This window comes from Cynocephalus volans, chromosome 5, assembly GCF_027409185.1.
Source record: "Cynocephalus volans isolate mCynVol1 chromosome 5, mCynVol1.pri, whole genome shotgun sequence".
Taxonomy (NCBI): domain Eukaryota; kingdom Metazoa; phylum Chordata; class Mammalia; order Dermoptera; family Cynocephalidae; genus Cynocephalus; species Cynocephalus volans.
The window spans coordinates 45113536-45138709 of NC_084464.1; the positions used below are offsets into that span (position 1 = coordinate 45113536).

General features: G+C 50.3%; 2 protein-coding genes across 4 annotated transcripts in view; both read left to right on the forward strand.

Moving 5' to 3' along the window:
* SYNGAP1 (synaptic Ras GTPase activating protein 1) overlaps positions 1-13751 on the forward strand; it is a 30152-nt gene extending 16401 nt beyond the window's left edge. The window contains exons 8-19 of one of the 2 annotated variants that reach the window (XM_063096973.1): positions 256-879; positions 1007-1151; positions 1379-1523; positions 2989-3225; positions 3340-3541; positions 3750-3928; positions 4629-4670; positions 5052-6123; positions 6528-6701; positions 8431-8642; positions 9757-9847; positions 13605-13751. In XM_063096973.1, the coding sequence (XP_062953043.1) occupies positions 256-879; positions 1007-1151; positions 1379-1523; positions 2989-3225; positions 3340-3541; positions 3750-3928; positions 4629-4670; positions 5052-6123; positions 6528-6701; positions 8431-8642; positions 9757-9847; positions 13605-13751 (3270 nt within the window). Of the gene's footprint in view, positions 1-255; positions 880-1006; positions 1152-1378; positions 1524-2988; positions 3226-3339; positions 3542-3749; positions 3929-4628; positions 4671-5051; positions 6124-6527; positions 6702-8430; positions 8643-9756; positions 9862-13604 lie in introns of both variants that reach the window. The other variant, XM_063096974.1, reaches the window with a different exon arrangement.
* Positions 13752-16520: 2769 nt separating this feature from the next.
* The window catches only part of ZBTB9 (zinc finger and BTB domain containing 9), a 40445-nt gene continuing 31791 nt past the window's right edge, over positions 16521-25174 (forward strand). For both annotated transcript variants that reach the window (XM_063097879.1, XM_063097878.1), the window contains exons 1-2: positions 16521-16769; positions 16913-18458. In XM_063097879.1, coding sequence (XP_062953949.1) covers positions 16995-18425 — 1431 coding nt within the window. In that variant the 5' untranslated portion in view covers positions 16521-16769; positions 16913-16994 and the 3' untranslated portion in view covers positions 18426-18458. The remainder of the gene's footprint in view (positions 16770-16912; positions 18459-25174) is intronic.

The window sequence follows — 25174 nt, forward strand, 5'->3', positions numbered from 1 at the left end:
ATTGGAATAAGGGTCCACCCTAATCCAGTATGACCTCATCTTAATTTGATTACATCTGCAAGGCCCCTATTTCCAAATAAGGTCACATTCACAGGTTGTGGGTAGACATGAACTTTTGGGGGACACTAGTCAATCCAGTATACCTTCTCAGCCTTGTGATTGCTGTCTGTATCCCACTTTCTCACTGTCTCTCCTCTTTTGGTGTCTCTCTCTGTCCCTTCCCCTCTATCTACTGTGCCCACCCCACCATGCCAGGACAACAGCCGCCGGGTAGACAATGTGCTGAAGCTGTGGATCATAGAGGCCCGGGAGCTGCCTCCCAAGAAACGGTACTACTGTGAGCTCTGCCTAGACGACATGCTGTATGCACGCACCACCTCCAAACCCCGCTCAGCCTCGGGGGACACAGTCTTCTGGGGCGAGCACTTCGAGTTTAACAACCTGCCTGCTGTCCGTGCCCTGCGGCTGCATCTGTACCGTGACTCAGACAAAAAGCGCAAGAAGGACAAGGCTGGCTATGTTGGCCTGGTGACTGTGCCGGTGGCCACCCTGGCTGGGCGCCACTTCACAGAGCAGTGGTACCCTGTAACCCTGCCGACAGGCAGTGGGGGCTCTGGGGGCATGGGCTCAGGAGGGGGAGGGGGTTCGGGGGGTGGCTCAGGGGGCAAGGGCAAAGGAGGTTGCCCGGCTGTGCGGCTGAAAGCACGTTACCAGACAATGAGCATCCTGCCCATGGAGCTGTATAAAGAGTTTGCAGAGTATGTCACCAACCATTATCGGATGCTGTGTGCAGTATTGGAGCCCGCCCTGAATGTCAAGGGCAAAGAGGAGGTTGCCAGTGCACTGGTTCACATCCTGCAGAGTACGGGCAAGGCCAAGGTGAGTGCTGTATCCTCAGAGAAAGATGACTTGGGAATGGGCACTTGCTTGTGGAGCAGTGAGGATAGGGCAAATTCATGAGATTGGTTTGTACAGTGGCTGACCCTTGGATTTTCCTGGGCCCCAGGACTTCCTTTCAGACATGGCCATGTCTGAGGTAGATCGGTTCATGGAACGGGAGCACCTCATATTCCGCGAGAACACACTCGCCACTAAAGCCATAGAAGAGTATATGAGACTGATTGGTCAGAAATACCTCAAGGATGCCATTGGTATGGCCCACCCTCATGCCTTCTTTCCAAACCTATCAGATGCCCACCCATACCCTAAACCTGGCTACCCCAGACCTAAAGCCTACCCTTCCTCAGCTTGATGCTTCCCAGCCCAGAGTCCCAGGACTCCAGCCTCCAAGTACCCAATTCTGCAATTCCCCCAACTCAGGCAGACCCTGTCCCTGCCCTCAGAAAGTATGACCACTCCCTGTGTGTCCAACCCCCAGGGGAGTTCATCCGTGCTCTGTATGAGTCAGAGGAGAACTGTGAGGTAGACCCCATCAAGTGCACGGCGTCCAGTCTGGCAGAACACCAGGCTAATCTGCGAATGTGCTGTGAGTTGGCCCTGTGCAAGGTGGTCAACTCCCATTGGTGAGACTGGGAACGCTGGGCTGGGGGGCTAGGGTTGGGGGAGTTATGTGTTCATCTGTTCATCCATCTGTCCATCCTCAAAGAGGACTGAGCACCAGTCATGGGCGAAGCATTGTTCTGGGTGCCATAGAGCAGACAGAGGTGAATGGGGGCCCCCTGCCCTCTGAGGGCCTCCAACGGAATGAATAGGGACAAATTAGATACACAAAAAGCCACGGAACCATTGTGGTATGTGTTAAGTGCCATGCAGCATAAGGTTAGAGAAGGCAAAGCTTTAAGTTAAGCAGGGAAGAGGTGCCCCCTGGCTGGGGTTTGAAGACTTGGTAAGGTTCTGATATATGGACATAGTGGGCAAGAAAGACATTTCAGAAGGCTGTGGGACAGGCACGTGTGTGAAGGTGAGAGGTCCCAGGAGCTTTCAGGGGACAGCAATTAGAACAGGTTTAATGGAGCACATGGTTCACATTGGAGAGTGGTGGGAGAGATGTCTGGACAGGGGGATTAGAGCTAGAATCTGTAAAGCCTCAGGTTAAAGAGTATGATTTCATCTATAGGCCATTGGATGCCATTAAAGCTGTTGGTGCCAGGAAGTATTGTGATTGAGATTCATCCATGAGTAGAGTGGGGCGTGGGGGGTGACTGTAATAGGGAGAATGAAGTCCAGGCTATTGGCTCAGGCATGAAAATCACATCCTGAATTAGGACTGTGACAGGAAAACTAGAGAGGGACTGCCGTTAAGGACCCTCTGAGGAAAGGATCAGCAGGAGCTGTCACCTGATTGGGAAAGAGGGGGCATGTCTGCAGGAGTCAGGGATGACTCAAGAGGCCAAGTGGCTGGTGGTTGGGAGACTGGTGGCCCCATTGACAGAACTAGGGAAGTCAGGAGGAGGAGCTAGTTGGAGGTGTGGGGGCGATAGTGAGCTCCATTTGAGTCGAGTTTAAGGTGTCAGTGGGACATTCAAGTGGAACTGGCAGTTGCGGGAAGTGAGCTCTGAGCCATTCCAGGGACTGGGGATCATGCCTGGGGCACCTCCATCCCCATTTCCCTGGAATCCAGAAGAGTTGGGGGGTCCGAGCTCCCTGTGCCTCAAGTGACCCCCCATCTCTCTCCCATTTCTGTCTCTCCCTGGTGTCTATTTTTCTTCCCCTCTCCTTGTCTCTCTCACACACCGCTCCGTCTCTCCCATGTCTCCATGTCTCTCTCTCCTTACTTTTTCCCCACACTCCCTCCCCCATTTCTCTCTCCCTAATCTGTCCGTTCCCTCTGCCATGGCCCTCTTTTCAGCAGCCTCCCGTCTTCCTCTTTCGGTCCCTTCCTCCCTGTCTCTCTCACTTCTGTTTCCACACCCTCACCTCCTACCACCCCCCTCAGCATGTTCCCTGGAAGCTGAGGGTCTCTGGGGCTCAGTCCCGGTCTCTCTCTTTCTCTCTCTCTCTCTCTGTCTCCCCACCCCTTCCCCCCAGCGTGTTCCCGAGGGAGCTGAAGGAGGTGTTTGCATCGTGGAGGCTGCGTTGCGCAGAGCGGGGCCGGGAGGACATCGCTGACAGGCTGATCAGCGCCTCGCTCTTCCTGCGCTTCCTCTGCCCAGCCATTATGTCGCCCAGTCTCTTTGGGCTCATGCAGGAATACCCAGATGAGCAGACCTCACGAACCCTCACCCTCATCGCCAAGGTCATCCAGAACCTGGCCAACTTTTCCAAGTAAGGGAAGCTTCAGGCAGGAGGCAGGAAGGGTCTCCTAAGTTCCCAGAGACCCTGAGATGGTTGGGTGTGAGGCCTTCTGTATGTGTGTGACCTGCTGGGTCCCTTGGCCAGGTTTACCTCAAAGGAGGACTTTCTGGGATTCATGAATGAGTTTCTGGAGCTGGAGTGGGGTTCCATGCAGCAGTTCCTGTACGAGATCTCCAACCTGGACACGCTGACCAATAGCAGTAGCTTTGAGGGTTACATCGACTTGGGCCGAGAACTCTCCACACTGCATGCCCTGCTCTGGGAGGTGCTGCCCCAGCTCAGCAAGGTCAGCAAATGCCCCCTTTGCCCCATCCTCAGATGACTCCAATGGCTTCTGTGGCCTGAGAAACTACCCCCTGCTCAGATTTTTCTCCTCTCCCTATTCCCTGAGGAGTCACCACCACTACCCCAGCTCAGACACCATCCACCTGCACCCTCTAAGGTCCTCTTAGAATTGGGCACTTAGTCCCCAGGTAACAGCCTCACCCTTCCAGGAAGCCCTCTTGAAGCTGGGCCCGCTGCCCCGGCTCCTCAACGACATCAGCACAGCTCTGAGGAACCCCAACATCCAAAGGCAGCCGAGCCGCCAGAGTGAGCGGCCCCGGCCTCAGCCCGTGGTGCTGCGGGGGCCATCAGCCGAGATGCAGGGCTACATGATGCGGGACCTCAACAGGTGAGCACCCTGGGATCCCCACACCTGTGCCCCAGGAGCCTCCTCTCCTGTTCTGGATACTCCTCACTGGGCCCCATGTGCATCTCTCTAGGGCTTGAAAAAAAGGAAAAACCAGCACGTTCTTGGGGGAAAATGATAAGGAGACAGGTTTAGTCAGTGGTAGGCAGAGAGCTCTTTAAAGCCAGCAGGAGCAAGGAACAGAGCCCCAGGAAAAGTGCTGAGGCTCCTCCAGCTCCCAGCTTAGTTGTAAGCCTAAGGGATCCCTGCTGCAAGCTCTGATTTGCTTTGTCCCTCTGCCCGCTTATGCTTATCCCCCACCTGAGGTTCAGCCAACACATGTTGTTTCATCTATGTGGTATCAAAATATTCAGATATCTCTGTACAGTTAGTAGATAAACACTTTCCCAGCTCCCCACCAGAATCCTACAGACTTGCCCATGACCCAGCACTTAGAAGTAAACAGCTGGAAGCCTCGCAGGGCCTCCAGAGCCTGCTGCAGAGCCCCAGCAATCATTCTGATGAGGTAGTGCCCATGCCTCAGGGGCTGCTCTCTCTTTTGATGACCATCCTGCTTGTTCCTCTGCCCATGTCTCTCCTTTCATGACACCATACCCATCCCACCATTCCCGCCTCTCCTTCCACTTGTACACACTTCTCTCCTTCTCTGTCTGTGCTCGCCCCTCTTTCCATCTCTCTCCAGCTCCATCGACCTTCAGTCCTTCATGGCTCGAGGCCTCAACAGGTGAGGGGCTCTCCCCTCCCCCGCCCTCCTCTCCTCTCCTGTCTGCTCCCGCTCCAGCTCCACTGGCCTCCTCTCCTCTCCTCCTTGATGCACCTCATATCCTCCATATCTCCCCAGACCTGCCCCCTCATCCCTCCTTTGCAGCCCCCATCTCCCTTCCTCTAGGCCTCATCTTCCTGGAGGGGCCCTGTCCTTTCCCACTTCCCACCTCTCCTCTCCCATCCTCCCTTCCTGCCCTACTGAGGGCTGCCACTACCAGCTTTAAGCCCTTCCCTATGGGTCCTACTTTTCACCCCAGGGCCTGTGCCAGATGTCAGCAGGCTCAACTGCCAGTAGCCCTTGCCTTACCTTCTGTTTGTGTGCCCCTTTCCCTTCTGACAGCTCTATGGACATGGCTCGCCTCCCCTCCCCAACCAAGGAAAAGCCTCCCCCACCACCACCTGGTGGGGGTAAAGACCTGTTCTATGTCAGCCGTCCACCCCTGGCCCGTTCCTCACCAGCATACTGCACGAGCAGCTCAGACATCACAGAGCCGGAGCAGAAAATGCTGAGTGTCAACAAAAGTGTGTCCATGCTGGACCTGCAGGGTGATGGGCCTGGTGGCCGCCTCAACAGCAGCAGTGTTTCCAACCTGGCGGCCGTTGGAGACCTGCTGCACTCAAGCCAGGCCTCACTGACGGCAGCCCTGGGGCTTCGGCCTGCGCCTCCTGGACGCCTCTCCCAGGGGAGTGGTTCGTCCATCACAGCGGCTGGCATGCGCCTCAGCCAGATGGGTGTCACCACAGACAGTGTCCCTGCCCAGCAACTGCGCATCCCCCTTTCCTTCCAGAACCCTCTCTTCCACATGGCTGCTGATGGGCCAGGCCCTCCAGGGGGTCATGGAGGGGGTGGTGGTCATGGCCCACCCTCCTCCCATCACCATCACCACCACCATCACCACCACCGAGGTGGAGAGCCCCCTGGGGACACCTTTGCACCATTCCATGGCTATAGCAAGAGTGAAGACCTCTCCTCAGCGGTCCCCAAGCCCCCCGCTGCCTCTATCCTTCACAGCCACAGCTACAGCGATGAGTTTGGACCCTCTGGCACTGACTTCACCCGTCGGCAGCTCTCACTCCAGGACAACCTGCAGCACATGCTGTCCCCTCCCCAGATCACCATTGGTCCCCAGAGGCCAGCCCCCTCAGGGCCCGGAGGTGGGAGTGGTGGGGGCAGCAGCGGGGGTGGTGGGGGCCAGCCACCTCCATTGCAGAGGGGCAAGTCTCAGCAGTTGACAGTCAGCGCTGCCCAGAAACCACGGCCATCCAGCGGGAATCTATTGCAGTCCCCGGAGCCAAGTTATGGCCCTGCCCGTCCACGGCAACAGAGCCTCAGCAAGGAGGGCAGCATTGGGGGCAGCGGGGGCAGCGGTGGTGGAGGGGGTGGGGGGCTCAAGCCCTCCATCACCAAGCAGGTATGTGAGGGTAGGGGGAGGGCGGTGTGGGTGGAAGAACAGGGAGGGAAGAAGGAAATGATGGGGGTGGAGGGATGAGGGTAGAACGCAATCTATGGTCTAAAGTTACAATTTTCTACCTTCCTTACATTCATTAAACAAATGCCTATAGAAATCCTGTCATGTGCCATGTGCTATTCTAGGCACTGTGAATATGGCAGTAAACAACAGACAAAAATCCCTGCTCTCATAGCGCTCTCATGCCAGAGGGCAGACATGATTACTTCTCTAGAATTCAGATAGGGGCTAGAGCAGGGGAACAGGACTGGGACTACCAGCTCCTTTGGCCCTGCTGTCTTCCTCTAAATGCATCCTGCCTTTTCCCACTTTTCCTCTCTGTTTGCCCCAAACTTGCCTTGTCCCAGCATTCTCAGACGCCATCCACGCTGAACCCCACAATGCCAGCCTCTGAGCGGACAGTGGCCTGGGTCTCCAATATGCCTCACCTGTCGGCTGACATTGAGAGTGCCCACATTGAGCGGGAAGAGTACAAGCTCAAGGAGTACTCGAAATCGATGGATGAGAGCCGGCTAGATAGGGTACGTCTGGCCCTACTAGCCCCAAGCCCCTGTTCTTCCTTTTACCCACAGGGGAGACCTCTAGTCACTTCTAAGGGAAGCATCCAGGCTCAGGTAGTTATGGTGGAAAGAAAAGACAAATACCTGACCCCTCTGTTAAGAAGGCTTCAGTCCATTAGGGGAGACCAGATACACACAGTCAGTCCATTAAAGTCAATTTCAACTCTATTTTGTAGGTTATATACATTGTAGACTATCTGAGGAAAAACAAGTTCTATTTTAGGCTTACCTCCATATTCTTCCCCAGGGAGAACATAAGCGCTGGCTCTTGAGACTGCTGAGGATTGGAAAAGTTACTTTACTAGCAGTGGGAGCTAATAAATTGGGCAGGGATGGAGGGGGTTGCAGTTATATTACAGGAGCTGTCTGTCTTACCCAACACTGTCCCATAGGCATAGGTGACAGAGTGTCGGAGGGCAGGTTTTACATGTTGTAAAGTGGTATATATAGGTCATGTGTGGAAAGACCATCCAGACTCTCAGTTGGTGGCAGCTGAGGGCAGACGGCACCAAGAGCCCTGGGGCACACACAGGTAACTTAGCAGAAAGTTACTCGGGGAATCTGTTGCTCTGAGGGCCCTAAGAAGAGGGTGGCTGTGGGATTAGGTCATATGTAAAGAACATATGACCCCCAACGTGGGGGAGTGGAGGGAGGTTTCTTGGGGGAAGTGGTCTTTGAGCATAGGAAATAATCAGGACTGATTCAGATGGACTTGGTCCAGCAAGTTCCATGAGAGAATTAAGCCCTAATGCCCCAAGGCAGCAGTCATAGGCAATGAATTCACATCTTTCCTCTGCATTTGGAATGGGGTTATGTATGTACCCTCTTCAGAGAATGAGAAAATAATTTCTTGAATCGTTTTTTCTGTTCTGTGCTTCAGATGAGGAATCCTTGTTGAGAAAGGCTATAGACTAGCATTATCCAATAGAACTTTCTGCATTGATGCAAGTGTTCTGTAATCTGCACTGTTCAATATGGTAGCTACTAGCCACATGTGGCTAGTTGCGATTCAGGAACTAAATTTTTAGTTTCATTTAAGTTTTAAATTGCTACATGTGGTTAGAGGCTACCATATTAGACAGAACAGCTCTAGATTCTATAGCCAATAGGGCTGATAAAGTGACTCTTCTGAGCTCTTTCAGCCCTTAACTCCAGGGTCATTATTAACAGAGAGACATTCCTAGATTCTCAGCCTGCGATTCACTTGAAGACCCCCTATCCCTAGGGCAGGGCCAAGGAGGGAGTCACATGTAGGACAGCACTTGCCTCCCCCCACCCAGTGTCTTTTCTTCCTTTATCTCCTCCGTGTGATCAGTGGCCTGGTTTGGGGCTGAGGAGTCACCTTATCTTTAATTCTAGGTATAGTTACTCCACGTGTGCCTGTGAGTCTGTCTAGGTTTCTGTTTGGCTCCTCATGTGTACAGATGCACATGTGAGGGCATGTACATACCTCTCAGGGTGTGGGAGTGTGTGACCTTGTTCCATTTTGAGGCAACCTCAGCATCATGGCAGGACCTTCTCAAGAGCAGGTGTGTGGGTGTTATCAACAGGCAGGGAAAGGGTTGGGGAAGGCGGTTGGATATCCCTCACCATGCGGTGGCTGTGCTTGGCAGATAGGGATGGAGAGGCTGGTGGTGGGATCAGGGCAGGGGTGCCCCTCACAGTGCGGGGTCATGTGCCCGGCGGGCAGGTGAAGGAGTATGAGGAGGAGATCCACTCACTGAAGGAGCGGCTGCACATGTCCAACCGGAAGCTGGAAGAGTATGAGCGGAGGCTGCTGTCCCAAGAAGAACAGACCAGCAAAATCCTGATGCAGTATCAGGCCCGACTGGAGCAGAGTGAGAAGAGGCTAAGGCAGCAGCAGGTGGAGAAGGATTCACAGATCAAGAGCATCATTGGCAGGTGAGGGGCGGCCCGGGGAGGGGGGAGCAAGGGAGAGCCTGAGGCTGAAGAGAGTGAGCAGGCAAGCTACTCCTCCAACCCTCATTCCCCAAAATGGGGAAAACCTCTAGGAGATCCCACCACCCTCCTCCCAAGGATGCCAACTACTCACCCACCACCAGATCGGGAGAAACATCTCTTTACTAAACCCTGATCTCTCTCCTGATAGAGTAACCTCTGAAGCCCTTGGAAAATGTACCCGCTAGTGTCCAAACATCACTGTGTCTGGACTCAGCCAAGGCCAGGACTCCTATTGGTTATTCTCAGCTCAGCCTGTGATGTCCACCCCAAAGCTAAGCAGGGATCCCTAGCCAGAGTAGCCCTGACCACTCATCCTGAGTAGATCCTCTCTCCAGCCTTGGAAGGGTCTTTTAGCCTGTTCATGTTTTCAACTACTTCACCAAGCCTTAGGCTCCAAAGGAGGTGTCTCAGTAAGGAAGTCAGTTATTTTGACAGTGTGTTTATTGGGCAGTGGTTGCAGGGGGGTACCCAGGGCCTTACTTCAGCCAGAGCCAGTTCCATTTTCACCCATTCTAGAAGTATTTTTGAGTGAGATTTAATGAGAAGAAAAGGGCTTCTTGACTTGAAACATTTTTGGAAACCACTACTCTAATTAATATCCTCTATGAGAAATCACTTCGAGAATCTTGACCAAAGGCAGGGAGATGCTGGGAATGATAATGATTGTAGTCCAGGGGCCGTCACTGGAGTTTGCCTAGGTTCAGTGAGGTGGCATGGGGAATGTAGAAGCCAGGTCCTCAGCCATAGGGGGTCTGAGAAAGGGGCCCTGCTTGGGAAGAGGGAGGGATAGAGATGTCTGGGTGGTAGAGATCTTTGAGTCACAGAAAGCTGTCCTTAGCATGGAGACATGAGCATCCCTAAGAGGAAGGTGGAGAGTATGATCCTGAGTAACAGGGACTCTTTTGGGTCATGCCAATGGGGGAATTCTGGGGAAAGGGGAGAGGGAAGCCTGAGGCTTTCCAGAGAGCTGCAGGGGTTCCCCAGGACCAGGAGTTCCATGGGCAGGCTCCAAGCCCGTGCCCGCCACTAACCCCACTGAAGCCCGTCCCTTCAGGCTGATGCTGGTGGAGGAGGAGCTGCGCCGGGACCACCCCACCATGGCTGAACCGCTGCCTGAACCCAAGAAGAGGCTGCTCGACGCTCAGGTGGAAATTACAATGTCATTTATCTTCTCCGTGTCCCATCCCCATCCATCCCACCGTCCTTCGTGCACTCAACTGCACCAGCCACCCCAACCCCATTGTCATCTGTCTCTCTGTCTGTCCACTGGCTGCTCCCAGCAGTCCCCCAGTGACCCCATCTTCATCCCATTGTCTGTGCCTTTGTCACTCCTGGCAGTGTCAGCCCCACCCCCATGCCTTCCCAGCCCGTCTTCCTGCTTCTGTCTGCGTCTCAGGACCTTCCACCAGAACCTCAGTCTTTCTGCCCCCATTCCCCACCCAGTTCCTTGAACCTCTGCCCTTTCTTTGCCCACTCCTGTTCAAGGCAGGGAGTTCAGCTTCCTCTGAATTCTTCTTGAGCCAGGAGGGCCAGAAGCTGCCATTTGCTAGAATAGAGCATAGGGCGCTGTGACCTGTAGTTTCCCCAAGCTCTGAAGGGTAACCTAGAGACTTGGGGTTCCCATCACCTCTGTTCCCTTGGCACCTCAGTTTTCCTGACTCCTTGGCAGTTCCTGCATAGCATCCTCTCCCTGACTCCTCAGATACTGAAGGCCTCCGACCCTGTAATCTCCCCTTTACCTCAGTCAAGCCTTCCTTTGGCCTTCCCCTGCCTTTGGCCCTCACACCTGACTCGATTTCCAGCTCATTGTTGCCCACCCTCTCTACTCACCAGCCAGCTTTTAGGACCTCCTTTCTGCACTAAGTGCTTTCCCCAAATTCTGCTCACTTTTCTACCCATGCTCCTCCTTCCTCTGCTCTGACCGCCAAGCTTCCTCACCATGACAACCAAAGGCTCCTGAATCCATGACCCCACTCTCTCCCCCTGCAGCTCCTCATCAGGTAATTCTCCTGGTTCTGCTTTGACCACGGGCGGAGGACACAGGGGGAGGTGACTCCGGACCACTGCAGGTTGGTCATGAAGCCCAGTTCCCTCCAACTCTACAGAGTCTCTCCCCTCTCACTACTACCCTCCACACCCAGTGAACCTCCATAGACCCCACCCTCCTGTCACTTCCTGCACAGACTCATCTCCCAAGGCACAACCCAAAGAGAGCACTTCCTGCTGCTTCCTGGAACTATCCAATGATACCTTAGCAAGACCAGGAGTTTAATCCTAGGCGGGCCCAGCACATTCACAGGTCACACTCCCTTCCCTACAAAACCTACCTCTCCCAGCCTCTTCCTGACTCTAGACCCTCTCTTCCTCTACCTCTCCAGTGTATGTCTGTCACCCCCCATTTCACCAGAGCGTCCTTGGGGATTGGGACGTTGGGAGTCGGCTTGTTGATGGGGTGGAGGTGACGATGGGTTGGGGGATGACCCTGGCTATAGGGGCTGTGCTGACAAAGCAGGTAGGTTGGGGTTTCCTCTTCCTTCCCTAACCTTGGTTCTCTACCCCTCCTTTCCACTCCTCATCTGTTTCTCTCTCTTCCTCCTCCCTTACATTTGTGAGGTAGAAGGCATTTGGGGTTCATATTAGCCCCCAATGGGTAAGAATTAGGAGTGGGTAGTTAACTTAGAGAGTCTTTGGGGAGTCCTGTAGAAAATGCTACTGAGATGTCTTAAAGTAGGCAGGGGGATGGAACATGGAGAAGGGGTAAGAGTAGAACCAAGAATAGAGCCTTGGACAGATGTTAGGATCTGAACTGGCCCATATGGCCTGGGAGTTAGAAGTGGGGCAAGACATCTTCCTAGATCAGATCATGGACTCAATAGCCATGTTGATTCCTAGGCATAGATGCCAGGAAAAGCATGTTAAATAACTTCTCTATTCTTGTCAGAGCTCACATCCCTGGTTGCTAATGCCACTCACTCCCCCTCTCCTGCCACCCAGTGGCCTTGCCGGACACATAATCCTACCTAAAAAGCCAGTAAATGGGAACCTGTCCCAGCCACAGACATCATTTCTGAGATGCTTTATTTTCCGTGGGATTGATCTGCAGTGGGCAGTGACTCTTCACACTGTAATTTTAACTCTCTGCCTGCCCAACCTCTCTATCAATGTAGTTAGTGATCTGTAAACAGATGCTAAAGGCACCAGGGGTCCTCACCATTTAAAGGACTCCTGCAGTGAATTCTTTTGTAAAATGTATAATGGTGCCCTAATTTATCTACTTTCTAAATTTGGGTCCATGGGGGTGTAGGGGGCATGCCTGTGTGCTGTCGCCAGCAAACAAGTAGAGGGAAGGGAATCTGAGGGATCCTTCCCCTCCTCTCCTGCCATATTCAGGATACCCTACCCTACGTAATTTCCTCTCTCACTGACTTGCACAAAGTTTGTGAGCTACCCAGCAAGCTAAGAGTGCAGCTTTGCTTAATGTAAGGCTGGGTTTGGGTGACCTCTTGAGAGGTGAGATCATTGACTCTGGGATGGAAGGGAAAGCTGATCTGGGGGCCTTTACTTAGAATGTTTTGTATCCTTTGGAGATATGGTCAGACATAGCTATGTTGCCAAGCCCAGGAAATAATTTGGACATTTTTTCTAAAGAACTGTAGGTATCAGTCTCTCTGTAGCTCAGCCATTAATTTAAAAATTAGTTTTGAGCTGAATTTTAAAAAGCCAAGTGAGTGACCAGAAATGTAGGGGAATTCATATGACTTTATTCTCTCCCAGCAGAGGGCCAGAAAGTAGGGCTGAGGGCAGGAACCAGGAGTTAGTCCAGGAGAGGGGGGGCGGGGGTGGGCAGTGAGAATAGGACCAGGGGTGGGAGTAGGGTCTGATACTTCTCACCCTGAAACTGGGCGCCCAGGGAGAGGGACTGAAAGGAAGGGGGTGGAAAGCAAGCAAGCCAGTTTCTGCTTCCCAGGGATGCAGAGATTGGGGCATGCTGTGTCTCTGCAGAAGCTCCTCATAATTTCTGCCATAAGTGTGAGAGAGGCAGCCCTTTCACAAGATTTTTCCCTACCCACATCACCTCCCTGAATCCCCTTCCTTTCCCCCCAGTACAGTTAAACCTCTCTAATTTGGAAAGTTGTATTTGAGAAGATGGCCACTCTGAATAAGTGACAAAACTGAATGACAATGTCTATTTAATGAAATGCATGTCTTCAAAATATATACAGTAAGTAGAACTCTATGAACAAAGCTTTTTTACTTAGGCCGTCAGGGAGCATGCATTAATGAATAGATAGGATTGAAAAGTCTGTTTTCTGGTATAGGTTAAATATCCCCTCCTACAGACACATTTCCACCACTAATTTGCTTAGCACACCCTTTCTTCACAGATAAAGGAAAACTCAAACCCAGTTTTTGTTCAAATTATGAAAAAACTCCAAATCCACGGGGTTTTGGATTAATGAGGTTTTGCTGTACTGCCTCCCCTTGTTCCTCAGCACAAAGTTCCTACCTCGGGTTGGGGGTGGGCTGGAAAGGGGTTCTAAGAGGAGGAGGGTGGGTTGGGCAGGGAATATATAGGTGAAACTTGAGGGGTTAGGTTGGGGGTGAGCTGGAACTTGCTGCTTTTGAGCTGGTTTCCTGGTGTGACACTCTGGGTTGAAGGACTGAAGGTCCCTGTTAGGAGTGAGGGGTAAGATTCTCTTCTCCCTGATCCCAGAGGACGTAACTCCTACTGCAGGTGAGAAACAAAATAGGAGGATGGTGGGAACTGTCCTGAGAGGAGGGGGTGGGACATGGCTTATGGAGTGGGCTGGCTATGGGGGAGGCCACTGCTTAGGGGGCTGGCATCCAGGTCCCCTTGAAGCGTCTCAATAAGTCCGCGCTCTCCTCTTTGGTGTCTTGCAGGAGAGGCAGCTTCCCCCCTTGGGTCCAACAAACCCGCGTGTGACGCTGGCCCCACCTTGGAACGGCCTGGCCCCCCCAGCCCCGCCCCCTCCACCCCGGCTGCAGATCACGGAGAACGGCGAGTTCCGAAACACCGCAGACCACTAGCCCACCCAGCATCACAGACCTTCTCCTTCCCCATGCACCCCACCCTGTAACAGCACCAACCACCAGGACTGGACATCACCGAGGGACAGCAGGATTGCCTCCCTGAATACCTCCCTGGGGGGCACTGATGCCCCCCACCCCCACTGCACCATTTTCAGGAGGGAAAGTGGGGACCCTCAGCTGCCCCCTTTTCCTTTCTGTTGGGGTGCTGCCCCCTCTTTGACCCCCAGGGACCCTTGCCCCAGGACACCACCTACCCCACACAGACCCCTTCACTCCGGGGTGCTATCCCCATCCTCTGCCTCATCGTTCCCCTGAGCACTTGGGGACAGACCCTCACCCCCAGTTTGGGGTGTGGCACCTCCAAACTTTCAACTTCAGGGTGATTTTTTAGCAGTAACCAGAGCTGACAATCTAACTCCCCTCCACCGCCCCATTTTGGCCTCCCCTGTCCCCCTTGTTATGGGGAGGGGACCCCGGGTGAGGGGGCCCTATTACCCCTTGATTTCTCAGGAGCGTCTGGGGGGGCTCAGCACGCACAAACTCCTTCTCCTCCTACCACTCTTAAATTTACTCCCTCCCCACCCAGAACCCAGATGGGGTGGAGGGGGCCACCGGGGCAGGGAGGGGGCGGCAAGGGGGGAATGGGAGTTGTCTCCCCTTCTTCCCACACCTGATCTGCTCTTGGCTGGTCCCAGAGCGGGGTGAGGGGGCTAATGCCCCCCCCTCCCCCAGTGTGTTGGGTGGGGTGGAATTGAGGTTAGGGTGATGGGTTAGGGTTTAGGAGGGTGTGTATGTTGGGGAGGACAGACTAATTGATCTGTACTGCCCTGACATGCAGTCCCCCCTGCCCTGCCCCTCTCTCTTGGTCTCTACTCCCAGGTGGAGGGGGAAACTTACTCTAGGAAAAGCCATGTCTCTCTCCCCCAGGGTGGGGGGACCTGTGTTGGAGGAGGAATGTTGGGGGGGCCCCCTTCCATGTCTCTGTCCCTTGGGGGAGGTAGGACAGGGCTGGGCTTCCCTCTCATCCTCCCCCTGCCCCAATCTCCCTCCTCCTCCCTCCCTCCCGCCAGCTCCACAATTTTTCGGTGTTTCTCTGTACATAGCTCTCTGGCGGGATAGGGGAGGTAGGATGGATGGGGTTTGGGGTGGGTAGGCCACGGGAGGGGATAAGCCCCTCCTTGGCACCCCCTCCTCCCTGACTGCTGTCCCCTACCCAGCCTTGCCTCCTCATCTCTTCTTGCGTTTGGTATTGAGACTCTCCCTTCTTTCTTTTGTATGGACAGTTCCCCTACAGTCCCATCCCCATACACACATCTACCCAGCCGGGGCCAAATTTATACTTATATAAAAGTTGTAAATATGTGAAATTTTATCCCTGTGCCCTTTCCTCTGCTTTCCCCATCTCAGGCCCTACCCCTAAATCCCCCTTCCTCCTCTCTTCTTTGGCTGTTGTAATTATCTGGGGTTTGTACTGTACATATCTGGGGTGTGTGTGTGTGTGTGGGCTGGGGGCGACCCCTCTGTACAGAGCTTCCTGGCCCCCTCCCCCTCACCCCTCTGCTTCCTTCCCCACCCACGACCTTAAGGGTAGGGAGATGCTCTTCCTACCTGTTTTATTTTGGTTTCTCGTTCTCCCTCCCAACTCCACTCCCAACCTTCTCTATCCCCCACCACTGTCCCTTTTCTCCACTCCCAGCCCCATTTCCTTTTTTTCTGGAGTGTGTGGTGAAACAGAAAAATCATGTTTAATAAACGGAGATTGTTCTTTTATCGCTGTGTTCACTTTCTTGGGCTGGGATCTCCAGAAGGACCAGCGAGGTGATGGGATCTTTTTATTTATTTTTTTGCAGCTGGCCGGTACAAGGACCTACTTTTTGAGAGGAAGCTGACAGTCTGAGAGAAAAACTATATGCCTGGCTGATGCCATAGTCTCCCTATAGAATATCACTCTCCCATCCAGCAAGGTGATGACTGATTGATAGGCTGCTGGCCAGTACAGGGAGCAACCCTAGACCTTAGTGTTATTGGCACCACGCTCTAACCAACAGAGCTAACCGACCAACCCTATTCTATTTTAGAGCGGGTGTTTTGCACTAGCCATACCCCCAGTCTCTCTCCCCTCACCTGCTGCTTCAATTACAGTGAAGCAAAGAGGCCGGGGACAGCGGCATTATCTGTAACAGAGTCCAAGTATATATCTACATATATCTCTAAAAAAGAATTACCTAGAAGTAAGGGTTTAATTGCTGGTTAAAATGCTCCCGTGCGGAATGGAGAGAACCTGGTTCTTTAGCAAATCTGGGTCCCAGACCCACCACTTGCCAGCCGAGTGACTCTACCAGCCTCGGTGTCCCCCGCATGGAAACTGAGGACTGCAACCCCTACCTCCCACGGCTGGTGGGAGGATACAAGGCGATGTGGAAAAGTGCCTAGTTCAATCTCGCCCCTCTCAGCACCTACCGAGGGGAGGTCGCGCGCTACATTTAATCACCGAGAAACGCAGCTTTCCGGGGCGGCTGACAGCCCGCCCTCTCCGTCTAGAGTGCGCTCTCCGGAGCCCCGGCCTCCCACCCTCCGCAGTAGCGAGCACCTCGGCCGCTCCCCCGGACACTCCATCCCGCCGGCCTGCACTGCCCTTCTCGTCCGTACAACCAATCAACACGAGGCTTGTAGAGCGTCGCCCTCCGATTGGTGGCGGCCCTGGCCCCGCCCGCCGCATCCAGCGTCGCGTCTGGCGGGGAGGCGGTGGCTTCCGGTCCAGGACCGTGCTGCCTCTGCAGAGGCGCTCCGGGGACAGCGCCGCGTGTGTAACGGCGGGGGCGTGGCGACGGCGAGTGCAGCCAGGCCGGGACCGGAGGTGTCCGGGTGGCCGTGGCTTCCTGGGAGCCGGCCTCTGTGGACACCGTGAGGCGGAACGGAGCGGCGGAGCAGGAGCCGTTTCGGGCCGGCGAGGTCAGGCTCGTGGCTGAAGGACTTCCTTCTCTTCTTCCGCAGGGCCTGGAAGTTAAAACCACGGTTGGTGTTTTGTTGTTCGTTTTTGTTTTCTTGGTGGGCAGGACTGATCTGCAGAAACCGCGTGGGGGAGGGGGCAGTTATTTGAGGAGATTTGATTCCCCTTTTCCGGGGCTTCTGTGACCCCTCATCTCTTCTCTCCATAGCTTTCATTCCACGTGAAGTCTACCCCCAGCCCCTCATCTCCTCTTCCCGACCCTGTGGGATCTCTCTCTCATCGAGGAGGCCATGGATACCACGACGCCTTTGCCTCCCGTACCCCCCTCCCCGATCTGCAACCCAGCCCCACGGACTATCCAGATCGAGTTCCCCCAGCATAGCTCATCGCTGCTGGAATCCCTGAACCGCCACAGGCTAGAGGGAAAGTTCTGCGATGTGTCCCTCCTGGTGCAGGGCCGGGAACTTAGGGCTCACAAAGCAGTGCTGGCTGCTGCCTCTCCTTACTTCCATGACAAGCTGCTTCTGGGAGATGCACCGCGTCTCACCCTGCCGAGTGTCATTGAAGCAGATGCCTTTGAGGGGCTGCTCCAGCTCATTTATTCAGGGCGCCTCCGCCTGCCACTGGATGCTCTCCCTGCCCATCTCCTTGTGGCCAGTGGCCTTCAGATGTGGCAAGTAGTAGATCAGTGCTCAGAGATTCTTAGGGAACTGGAAACTTCAGGTGGTGGAATTTCAGTCCGTGGAGTAAATTCCTACCATGCTCTTCTTTCCACCACATCGTCTCCAGGAGGCTGGTGCATTCGCTCTTCCCCTTTCCAGACTGCAGTGCAGTCCTCCGTTTCTACTGAGAGCCCTGCTTCAACTGAGAGCCCTGGGGGAGGGGAGGGGAGTGAACTGGGAGAAGTGTTACAAATTCAGGTGGAGGAAGAAGAGGAGGAGGAGGAGGAAGAAGAGGAAGAAGATGAGGACCAGGGGTCAGCAGCACTCTCGCAGACTCCTCAGCCTCAGAGAGTATCAGGTGGTTTTCCCCGTCCTCACGGATCCCACCCACTGCCCATATCTGCTACTCCCCGCAGGCTTCCAGAGGGTGAGAGTGTGCCACTTGAGCTTCCTGCCCCTTCTACCACACTGCCCCCCAAAATCTTCTACATTAAGCAGGAACCCGTCGAGCCTAAGGAGGACATATCAGGAGGTGGCACTCAGTCTGGAGGAGCAAAGGAGGAGACCAAAGTGTTTCCTGAAGGGGACACTGAAGGGAATGGGGAGCTAGGGTTCTTGTTGCCCTCAGGAGCAGGGGCAACATCTGGGGGAGGGGGTCCTTCCTGGAAACCAGTGGATCTTCATGGCAATGAAATCCTGTCGGGGATTGGAGGACCTGGGGGAGCAGGGCAGGCTGTGCATGGGCCTGTGAAGCTAGGGGGAACACCCCCTGCTGATGGAAAACGCTTTGGTTGCTTGTGTGGGAAGAGGTTTGCAGTGAAGCCAAAGCGTGATCGGCACATCATGCTGACCTTCAGCCTTCGGCCTTTTGGCTGTGGCATCTGCAACAAGCGCTTCAAGCTGAAGCACCATCTGACAGAGCACATGAAGACCCACGCTGGAGCCCTGCATGCCTGTCCCCACTGTGGCCGCCGGTTCCGGGTCCATGCCTGTTTTCTTCGCCACCGGGACCTATGCAAGGGCCAGGGCTGGGCCACTGCTCACTGGACTTACAAGTGACTGCTGAGGCCATACACTTACTTCTAGGACAAGGTAACTACTGCTGCTGATGGATACTTATCCCTCACTACTGTGGCACCCCAGTCCTGGATCTTGTAATCATTCCGAGAGGATAGATACATTATGGACCTCTTGTTCTTGGGTATGGGTCTCAGATTTGGAAACTCAGATTTCTTATCTCGCCCCAGGTTTTTGATAACCACCCTACAGGAAAGTGGTTTACAGGTCATGTCTTAATCGATCACTTGGCCTAATGGACTTTCTTTTTGTAGTGGTGATATACATTGAGGGAACCAGATTTCAGAGTAGAAGGTTATTTGGTGAAAAAAGAGAGCAAAAAGACATAACAATAAAGGTCTTATTCAGTGTCCATGAGGAGTTAAAGGAGCTGGTTTCCAACTAGGGATTTCTTTGATTCAGAGCTTGAGTAATTCAGAAACTAAGCTCTAAGCCTTCCTCTCCCTCATCATTGCTATAATGATGTGAGCAGAGTTCTTTTTATGTACATTTTTTGTTGTATCTTTCCAGAAGCCCCTCAAATTGTGCCTTACTTTCTCACCAATACCTTTTTTTTTATATATTGTACTTGAGCACTTTAACAATTCGGGCATTCCATATGTCATTCCTAGAACTCTCTTTAATAGAGGGTGTTCCCTCAACAGTCTGTGCCTCTTGTCTACCTTTGATCATCACTGATAAGTCATATTTATTTGATTGATCACATTGATCACAGTGACTGTAATGTGACTAGTGGACTCAGGAGATGGCCACTGATCTAAAATGCTCTCAGGGTAGCACCACTGCTCTCCGAACAAGTTGCCATGGTCAGAGGAACTCAGGGCTGAGAAAGCATATGTTGAAGGCTAGAGAATAACTGCACGGTGGACTGTGCCACCTCCCTTTCCATCCCACCCACATATGATAAAGACAGCCCCTCTGTTGAGAACTGGAGGGGCAGATATTAGAATGGGGGCGAAGAGGGATTTGCGGTTACTTAATTTCTTCAAAAACTTTGCCCTGAAATTTAAATGGACAGTAGACTGGATTGAGTAATTAGGTGGGAGAGACAACATGAGAATAGAGCTGCAGAGACTTGGAAGTGTTCCTTATGTGGCTAGGTTATGTTGATGGGGGAAGAATGGGATGGTTTCACACTGGTGCAGAAAACACTCCTAGACTTAGGCTAATCTGCCACTGAATAATCTCAGGTAAGTTACTTAACCTTTGAGAGTCTGAACTATTACTTTTTTTTTTTTTGGTGAGGTGGTATGCACTCCTAACTGGTTCTCTGTATTCATTTTCTAAAGGGGTTGGTTACATGATCTTTACCTATAATGTTCTTCGACTTCCTGTGTTATGTATAATGTTTGGTTGTTGCTTGATTCTATAAGCTTTAGTGTGTAGCGCTATACTAGACCTTGATTAATACACTGCCCTCAAAGAGTTCCCCATCTACTACCAAAGCTAGACAAACGATTACAGTGTAGTATGGTAAGTCGATGATAGTGGGCAGTACAAGATTCTTCAGTAGCACAAAGGAAGCTGAGTAAAGACCTCATTTTATAAGTCAGCAGAAGTTTCACAAACAGCCAGAGTATGGCCATAGGAGTGGGTGCCTGAAATGTTGTGGAGAGGTGAACACAGGAGTTGAACTGAGAACTAGAGGGCCAGGGGTGATAGTCTTCCCCAAAGTTTGTTCCTTGAAGGTATTAGATATGGCACTCAGAAGGGACTGTAAAATGTGACTTTGTGGCTGAGAAGATGAATTGTAGCTAAGATTTGTCAGCCTCCCAAAAGAGCCATCCCCATAGTAAGAACTGTGAACACATTGGGAACGGGCATAAGAAGGGAGTCTGCCCATCTTGGATCTACTGTCGTCCCACCCAACTGTCATTCTTGGCATACATTCTGTAGGCGGCTATGTCCTTTAGCCAGGATCCCTCAGTTGTAAGCAGTGGAAGCTAGCTCTGGCTAACTTTATCAAAACAGGAATTTATGGAAGGATGTGGGGGGGCTCCTGGAATGGAAGGAAGGGCCTAAGGATCAGTCTTCAGAAGGACAAGGCCTGAGTCAGTTCTGGGAGTCTATGGAGCAGGAACTCCTGGGCATACATTTTGGGATGATGATCCATTGTTGTTTCTTGTGTCACTCATTTCAAGATAAAAATTTTCAGGAGAGAACTCAGCCCCATGTCCACTCTCTGGCCAGAGCACCTTGATCATATGTCCCATCAAGATAGCAACAAAGTGGGCATGGAATCCTGGGAAATTGAAGTCCTGAGACAGAAGAGTGGAGAATGGCTGCTATCTGGCTCACTGCAACAGACGCTCATCCCAGACTATCTCCATATGTTACCCATCTTGGGATCCTTAAAGCCTCAGATATACCTGGCACTTAGTGGGTGTTCCAGAAATGTTGAAGCTGCCCAACTTCCACCTTTGCCCATTGTTCTTAAGGCAGAATTGTTTCCTGCCTCTCCTTAATCCCCACAACACTTTATTACTTCTATCAAACCAATTAAAACACCTTGTTAGAGGTTTTTTTTTTTTTTTTTTTTTTTAAGAGATACACAGAAAACGAATCTTGTGATGAAAGATTTTGGTTTAAACATACTTAAACTTATTACTCTCTCTGTCCTTTCTTCCTTACAGTGGAAGAGATGTCCCTTCTACTGTCCAAGACTAGTCCCATTCCTAGAGCCTTTACTCTTTTAATTATCCCCTCTCTATATAATCTTCACCTTTTCTGTCTCTGTAATTCCTTATTAGCATTTAACCATGCTCATAGGGTTGTGAGGATCAATACATACAGAATACTTAAAACAGTGCTTTGCACACAGTAATCACTCAGTAAATGTTAGCTATTACTATGAGTGGGAGTAGTAGTTGCCATTTCCCCACACCTTTACTCGGATGAGTTCTGTCAGGGAGGGATCACATACAAAAGGAAAAATATTATCAGCTAAATTGGGAATGAGGCATGTAGTGCTCAGTGAGGATTAGATGTTATCATTGTTATTATTACCTGTCTCGTAAATGCTAGAGTTTTTCAGGGTGATTTTTATCTACTTTTCTGAGTTAAACCATTTAAATACTGATGACCTTTAGTTTTTACATCTCCAGTTTTCCTGACTTTCAAACCCACTTGGATTTCTTTCTTCTTTCCTTTCGTCCTTCAGTATTAAGTACGTGCTGTGTACCTGGCACTTATGAAAAGAGCAGAAGGCATCATGGGGGCTTGGATCCTGTTTTAAGAGACATGTTTAAACCAGCTATGTAGAAACTTCATAGACATCTCAAGCTCAACATGTCTCAGATACTCCATCCCACCTCTAGCTAGCTGTTCTCCATTGTTTCCAGGTTTGGTGATGGTTCCACCATTCACCCAGATGCCCAAGTTTAAAACCAGGGAGTGTTCCTTGACATCTCTCTCTCTCACCTCCCACACCTGTCCTACCAATGCTGTCTCCTAAGTATTTCAGATTGGTGTATTTGTTCATCCCCCCTACTACCAGTGCAGCATTCCAACTGGTTCTTTGTCTTCTGTTTTTGTCTCCATGTTTCACTCTGTGTACTACAGCCAGAGTGATTTTTCTAAAGCAAATCATACTGTTTAACCGCTCTACAGCTTAAACCTTTCATTGCCTTCCTCTTGCTCTTTCATGAAGTCCAAATGAGCTAGTCCCAATTACTATAGTCTTGTTCCTTATTGTCTTTTCTAGGCCTCTGCCTTTTCTGCTTCTCAAGCTTATCTCTCTACCTAGTACAGTTGCTCCTGTCCCTTTATGGGATAATTCCTGCGCTCTTCAGATATCAGTTTTAAACATCACTTCATCTAGAAATCTCCCTGACCATTAGGCCAGGGTAGGACCTCTGCTGTGTGCTGTGGTACTTCCTCCCCATATCTTGCAATTTCCTTTATTCAGTAAATATTTGCCTGCTACCCACCATTACCCTTTGTGTGTGGGCACTGCTCATTTTCAAAACATTTTTATTGACAAAGTTAAAAACACAATAATTGAATACTGTTGTTTGTAATACAGGTCTGTGTTTAATTGGGGCTCAAAGTTAGTGTTCCCTGTCATCTAAATCAATTGTAAATGCTCGTGTTAATGCTGATCTATAATAAGATTTTATTTTATTTCATCTTTGAAAATGTCTTTACACAGACAGGTACTGCCAAATACTGATATCAGTCCAAGAGCATATGATTTTAATTGGGCATATTCATTACTTGGAAGGCATTTATATTAGCATGTTTGTCTCTTGATGTTTGCCTTTTACCATGTCATTACATTGTAGATTAATCACCTCCAATTGAAAGGTAGAGGCTCTTCAATCACATAATTAAATGAAATATGGAAATTTCCTTTGCACTTGCACTGAGATCCAAAAAACCTGCTGGAACTATAGTTTGAGCTCAGAAAATATGTCTGCTACAGACTTGTATGAGAGTGGAGATGTTATTTATTGTTTTAGCACAGGAAATATATAAAGCAGCTTGACTTTACCTGTAATTCAAACAACGTTAGAATTATAACTTTACTGCAGTATAAAACAGTATAAAACAGAAAAACAACTTTACTGCAGTATAAGTTTCACATATAAGCATTCTGTTGCCTTGTAATTTTAAATTAAATTTATCAAGAAACTGCCATATCTGCAACAAAAGCTAATTTCTAAAGCTGGTCAGTGTTTGGTAATAGTGGTTGTATCAGTCAGGGTTCTCAAGAAACAAAACCAATGGGATGTGTGTGTGTGTGTGTGTGTGTATATATATATATATTAAGAGATTTTAAGGAATTGGCTTATGTAATTGTGAGGGCTGGCAAGTCTGTAATTTGTAGGGCAGGCCATCAGGCTGGAAACTCAAGCAAGAGTTAATGTTGTAGTCTTAAGTCAGAATTCCTTCTTTTTCAGGAAACCTCAATCCTTGCTTTTTAAGGCTTTTGACTAATTGGATGAGGACTACCAATATTATTGAGGGTAATCTCCTTTACTTATAAGTCAACTGATTATAGATGTTAATCACATCCACAAAACACCTTTAAAACAATATCTAGACTAGTGTTTGATCAAACAGCTGGGTACCATAGCCCATACAAGTTGACACATTAAGTTTAACTGTTTCAAGTGGTTGAGAGGTTGTAAGCTCCAGAAATCTGAATGAAACCGACACCATTAAGATATTGAACTCCAGTGTGGTAGGACAAGTCAGAAAATTCAGCTTCTATTTCTGACAAAAACTTACTGTCTTAGTTCAAACTGCTATAACAAATTACCATAGACTGGGTGGCTTAAACAACAAACAATTTGTTTCTCTCAATGCTGGAGGCTGGGAAAATACAAGATAAAGGTGCCAGCAGATCTGGTGTCTGGCAAGGATTCCCTGGTTTGCCAATGGCTGTCTTCTCATTGTATCTTCACATGAAAGAGAGAAGCAAGCTCTCTCTCATGTCTCTTCTTATAAGGACACTAATCTCATTCAGGAGGGCTCCACCCTCATGACCTAATTACCTCCCAGAGGCCCCACCTCCAAAAATCATCACATTGGGAATTAGACGTTAATACCTGAATTTTAGGGAGACAAAAGCACTGAGACCATAGCACTGAGAATGGTAAGACCATGAGATGCAAATGAAGTTCACTGTTGACACACTGGTTCAATGCATGATAAATTCAAATGTTTTCTGCAGTATACATACTAATGAATAATACAGGCTTTAAACACCTTACATTTTTACATGCTTTGTGAATTTGCTCCACTATGCCTTTCTCTTTACCACCATCAATTGTTATATATCTTAGCAAGTTCCACTTCAGGTTGTTCTGAATTAGTGTTTTCTCAACTTCTTTGAAAATATTATTGAATATAATTATTCCATGCATACTACTGATAGTGGTTCATTCTTCAGTCACTGCAAACTCCACATTGATTCCTTGAATAAATAACAACTAAGCAGTGCCAGTAGCATTCATCCACTCATCAAGGACCAAGGGAAAACTTTTAGTCATTGGCCTTGTTTTTTGGTTGACTCTTGTTTACCCCATGTATTAGCCCATTTCTGTTGCTTATAACAAGATACCAGGAACTGGGTAATTTATAAAGAAAAAAAAATTTATTGCTTACAGTTTCTGAGGCGGAGAAGTCCAAAGTTCAGGCAACACATCTGGTGAGAACCTTGTCACTTGATGGCAGTGACAGCAGAGTATCACAAAATGGTATTGAGTATTGAGAATATGGTGGAGCAGAGAGACTAACCTCCTCATTCACTCTTTTTTTAAAGCCCTCAGAACCATGCCCATGACCACCATTTTTAATCCATTCACTACCACATGGTCCTACAATCTAGTCACCTCTTCAAGGCCCCACCTCGTGATTACCATAATAGGATTTCCCACCTCCTTAACAGTCACAGTGGGAATTAAGTTTTGGGGGGATATTCAACCCAAGGCACCCCAATGTCTTCAACTCAGAGCAGCTGTTCTTGCCAAATGGCTGATAGTCTTAAGTTTATTTTCTCTGGACACATTTCTTTGGCTTCTGCAATCACACATGATTTAATTAACTCACCATTGATAAATGTCTTTCCTTACTTGACTAATAAATGTGCCACTTGGACACTTTGCAACATCATTAAAAAATTTTGTGTGTGAAGTTCTAGTGTGATGAGATATTTCTTTTTAAATTTTCTAATTTTTCTGACTGTTGCTTTCTTGTGAGTTGGAAACATTGTGATGACTACTAAG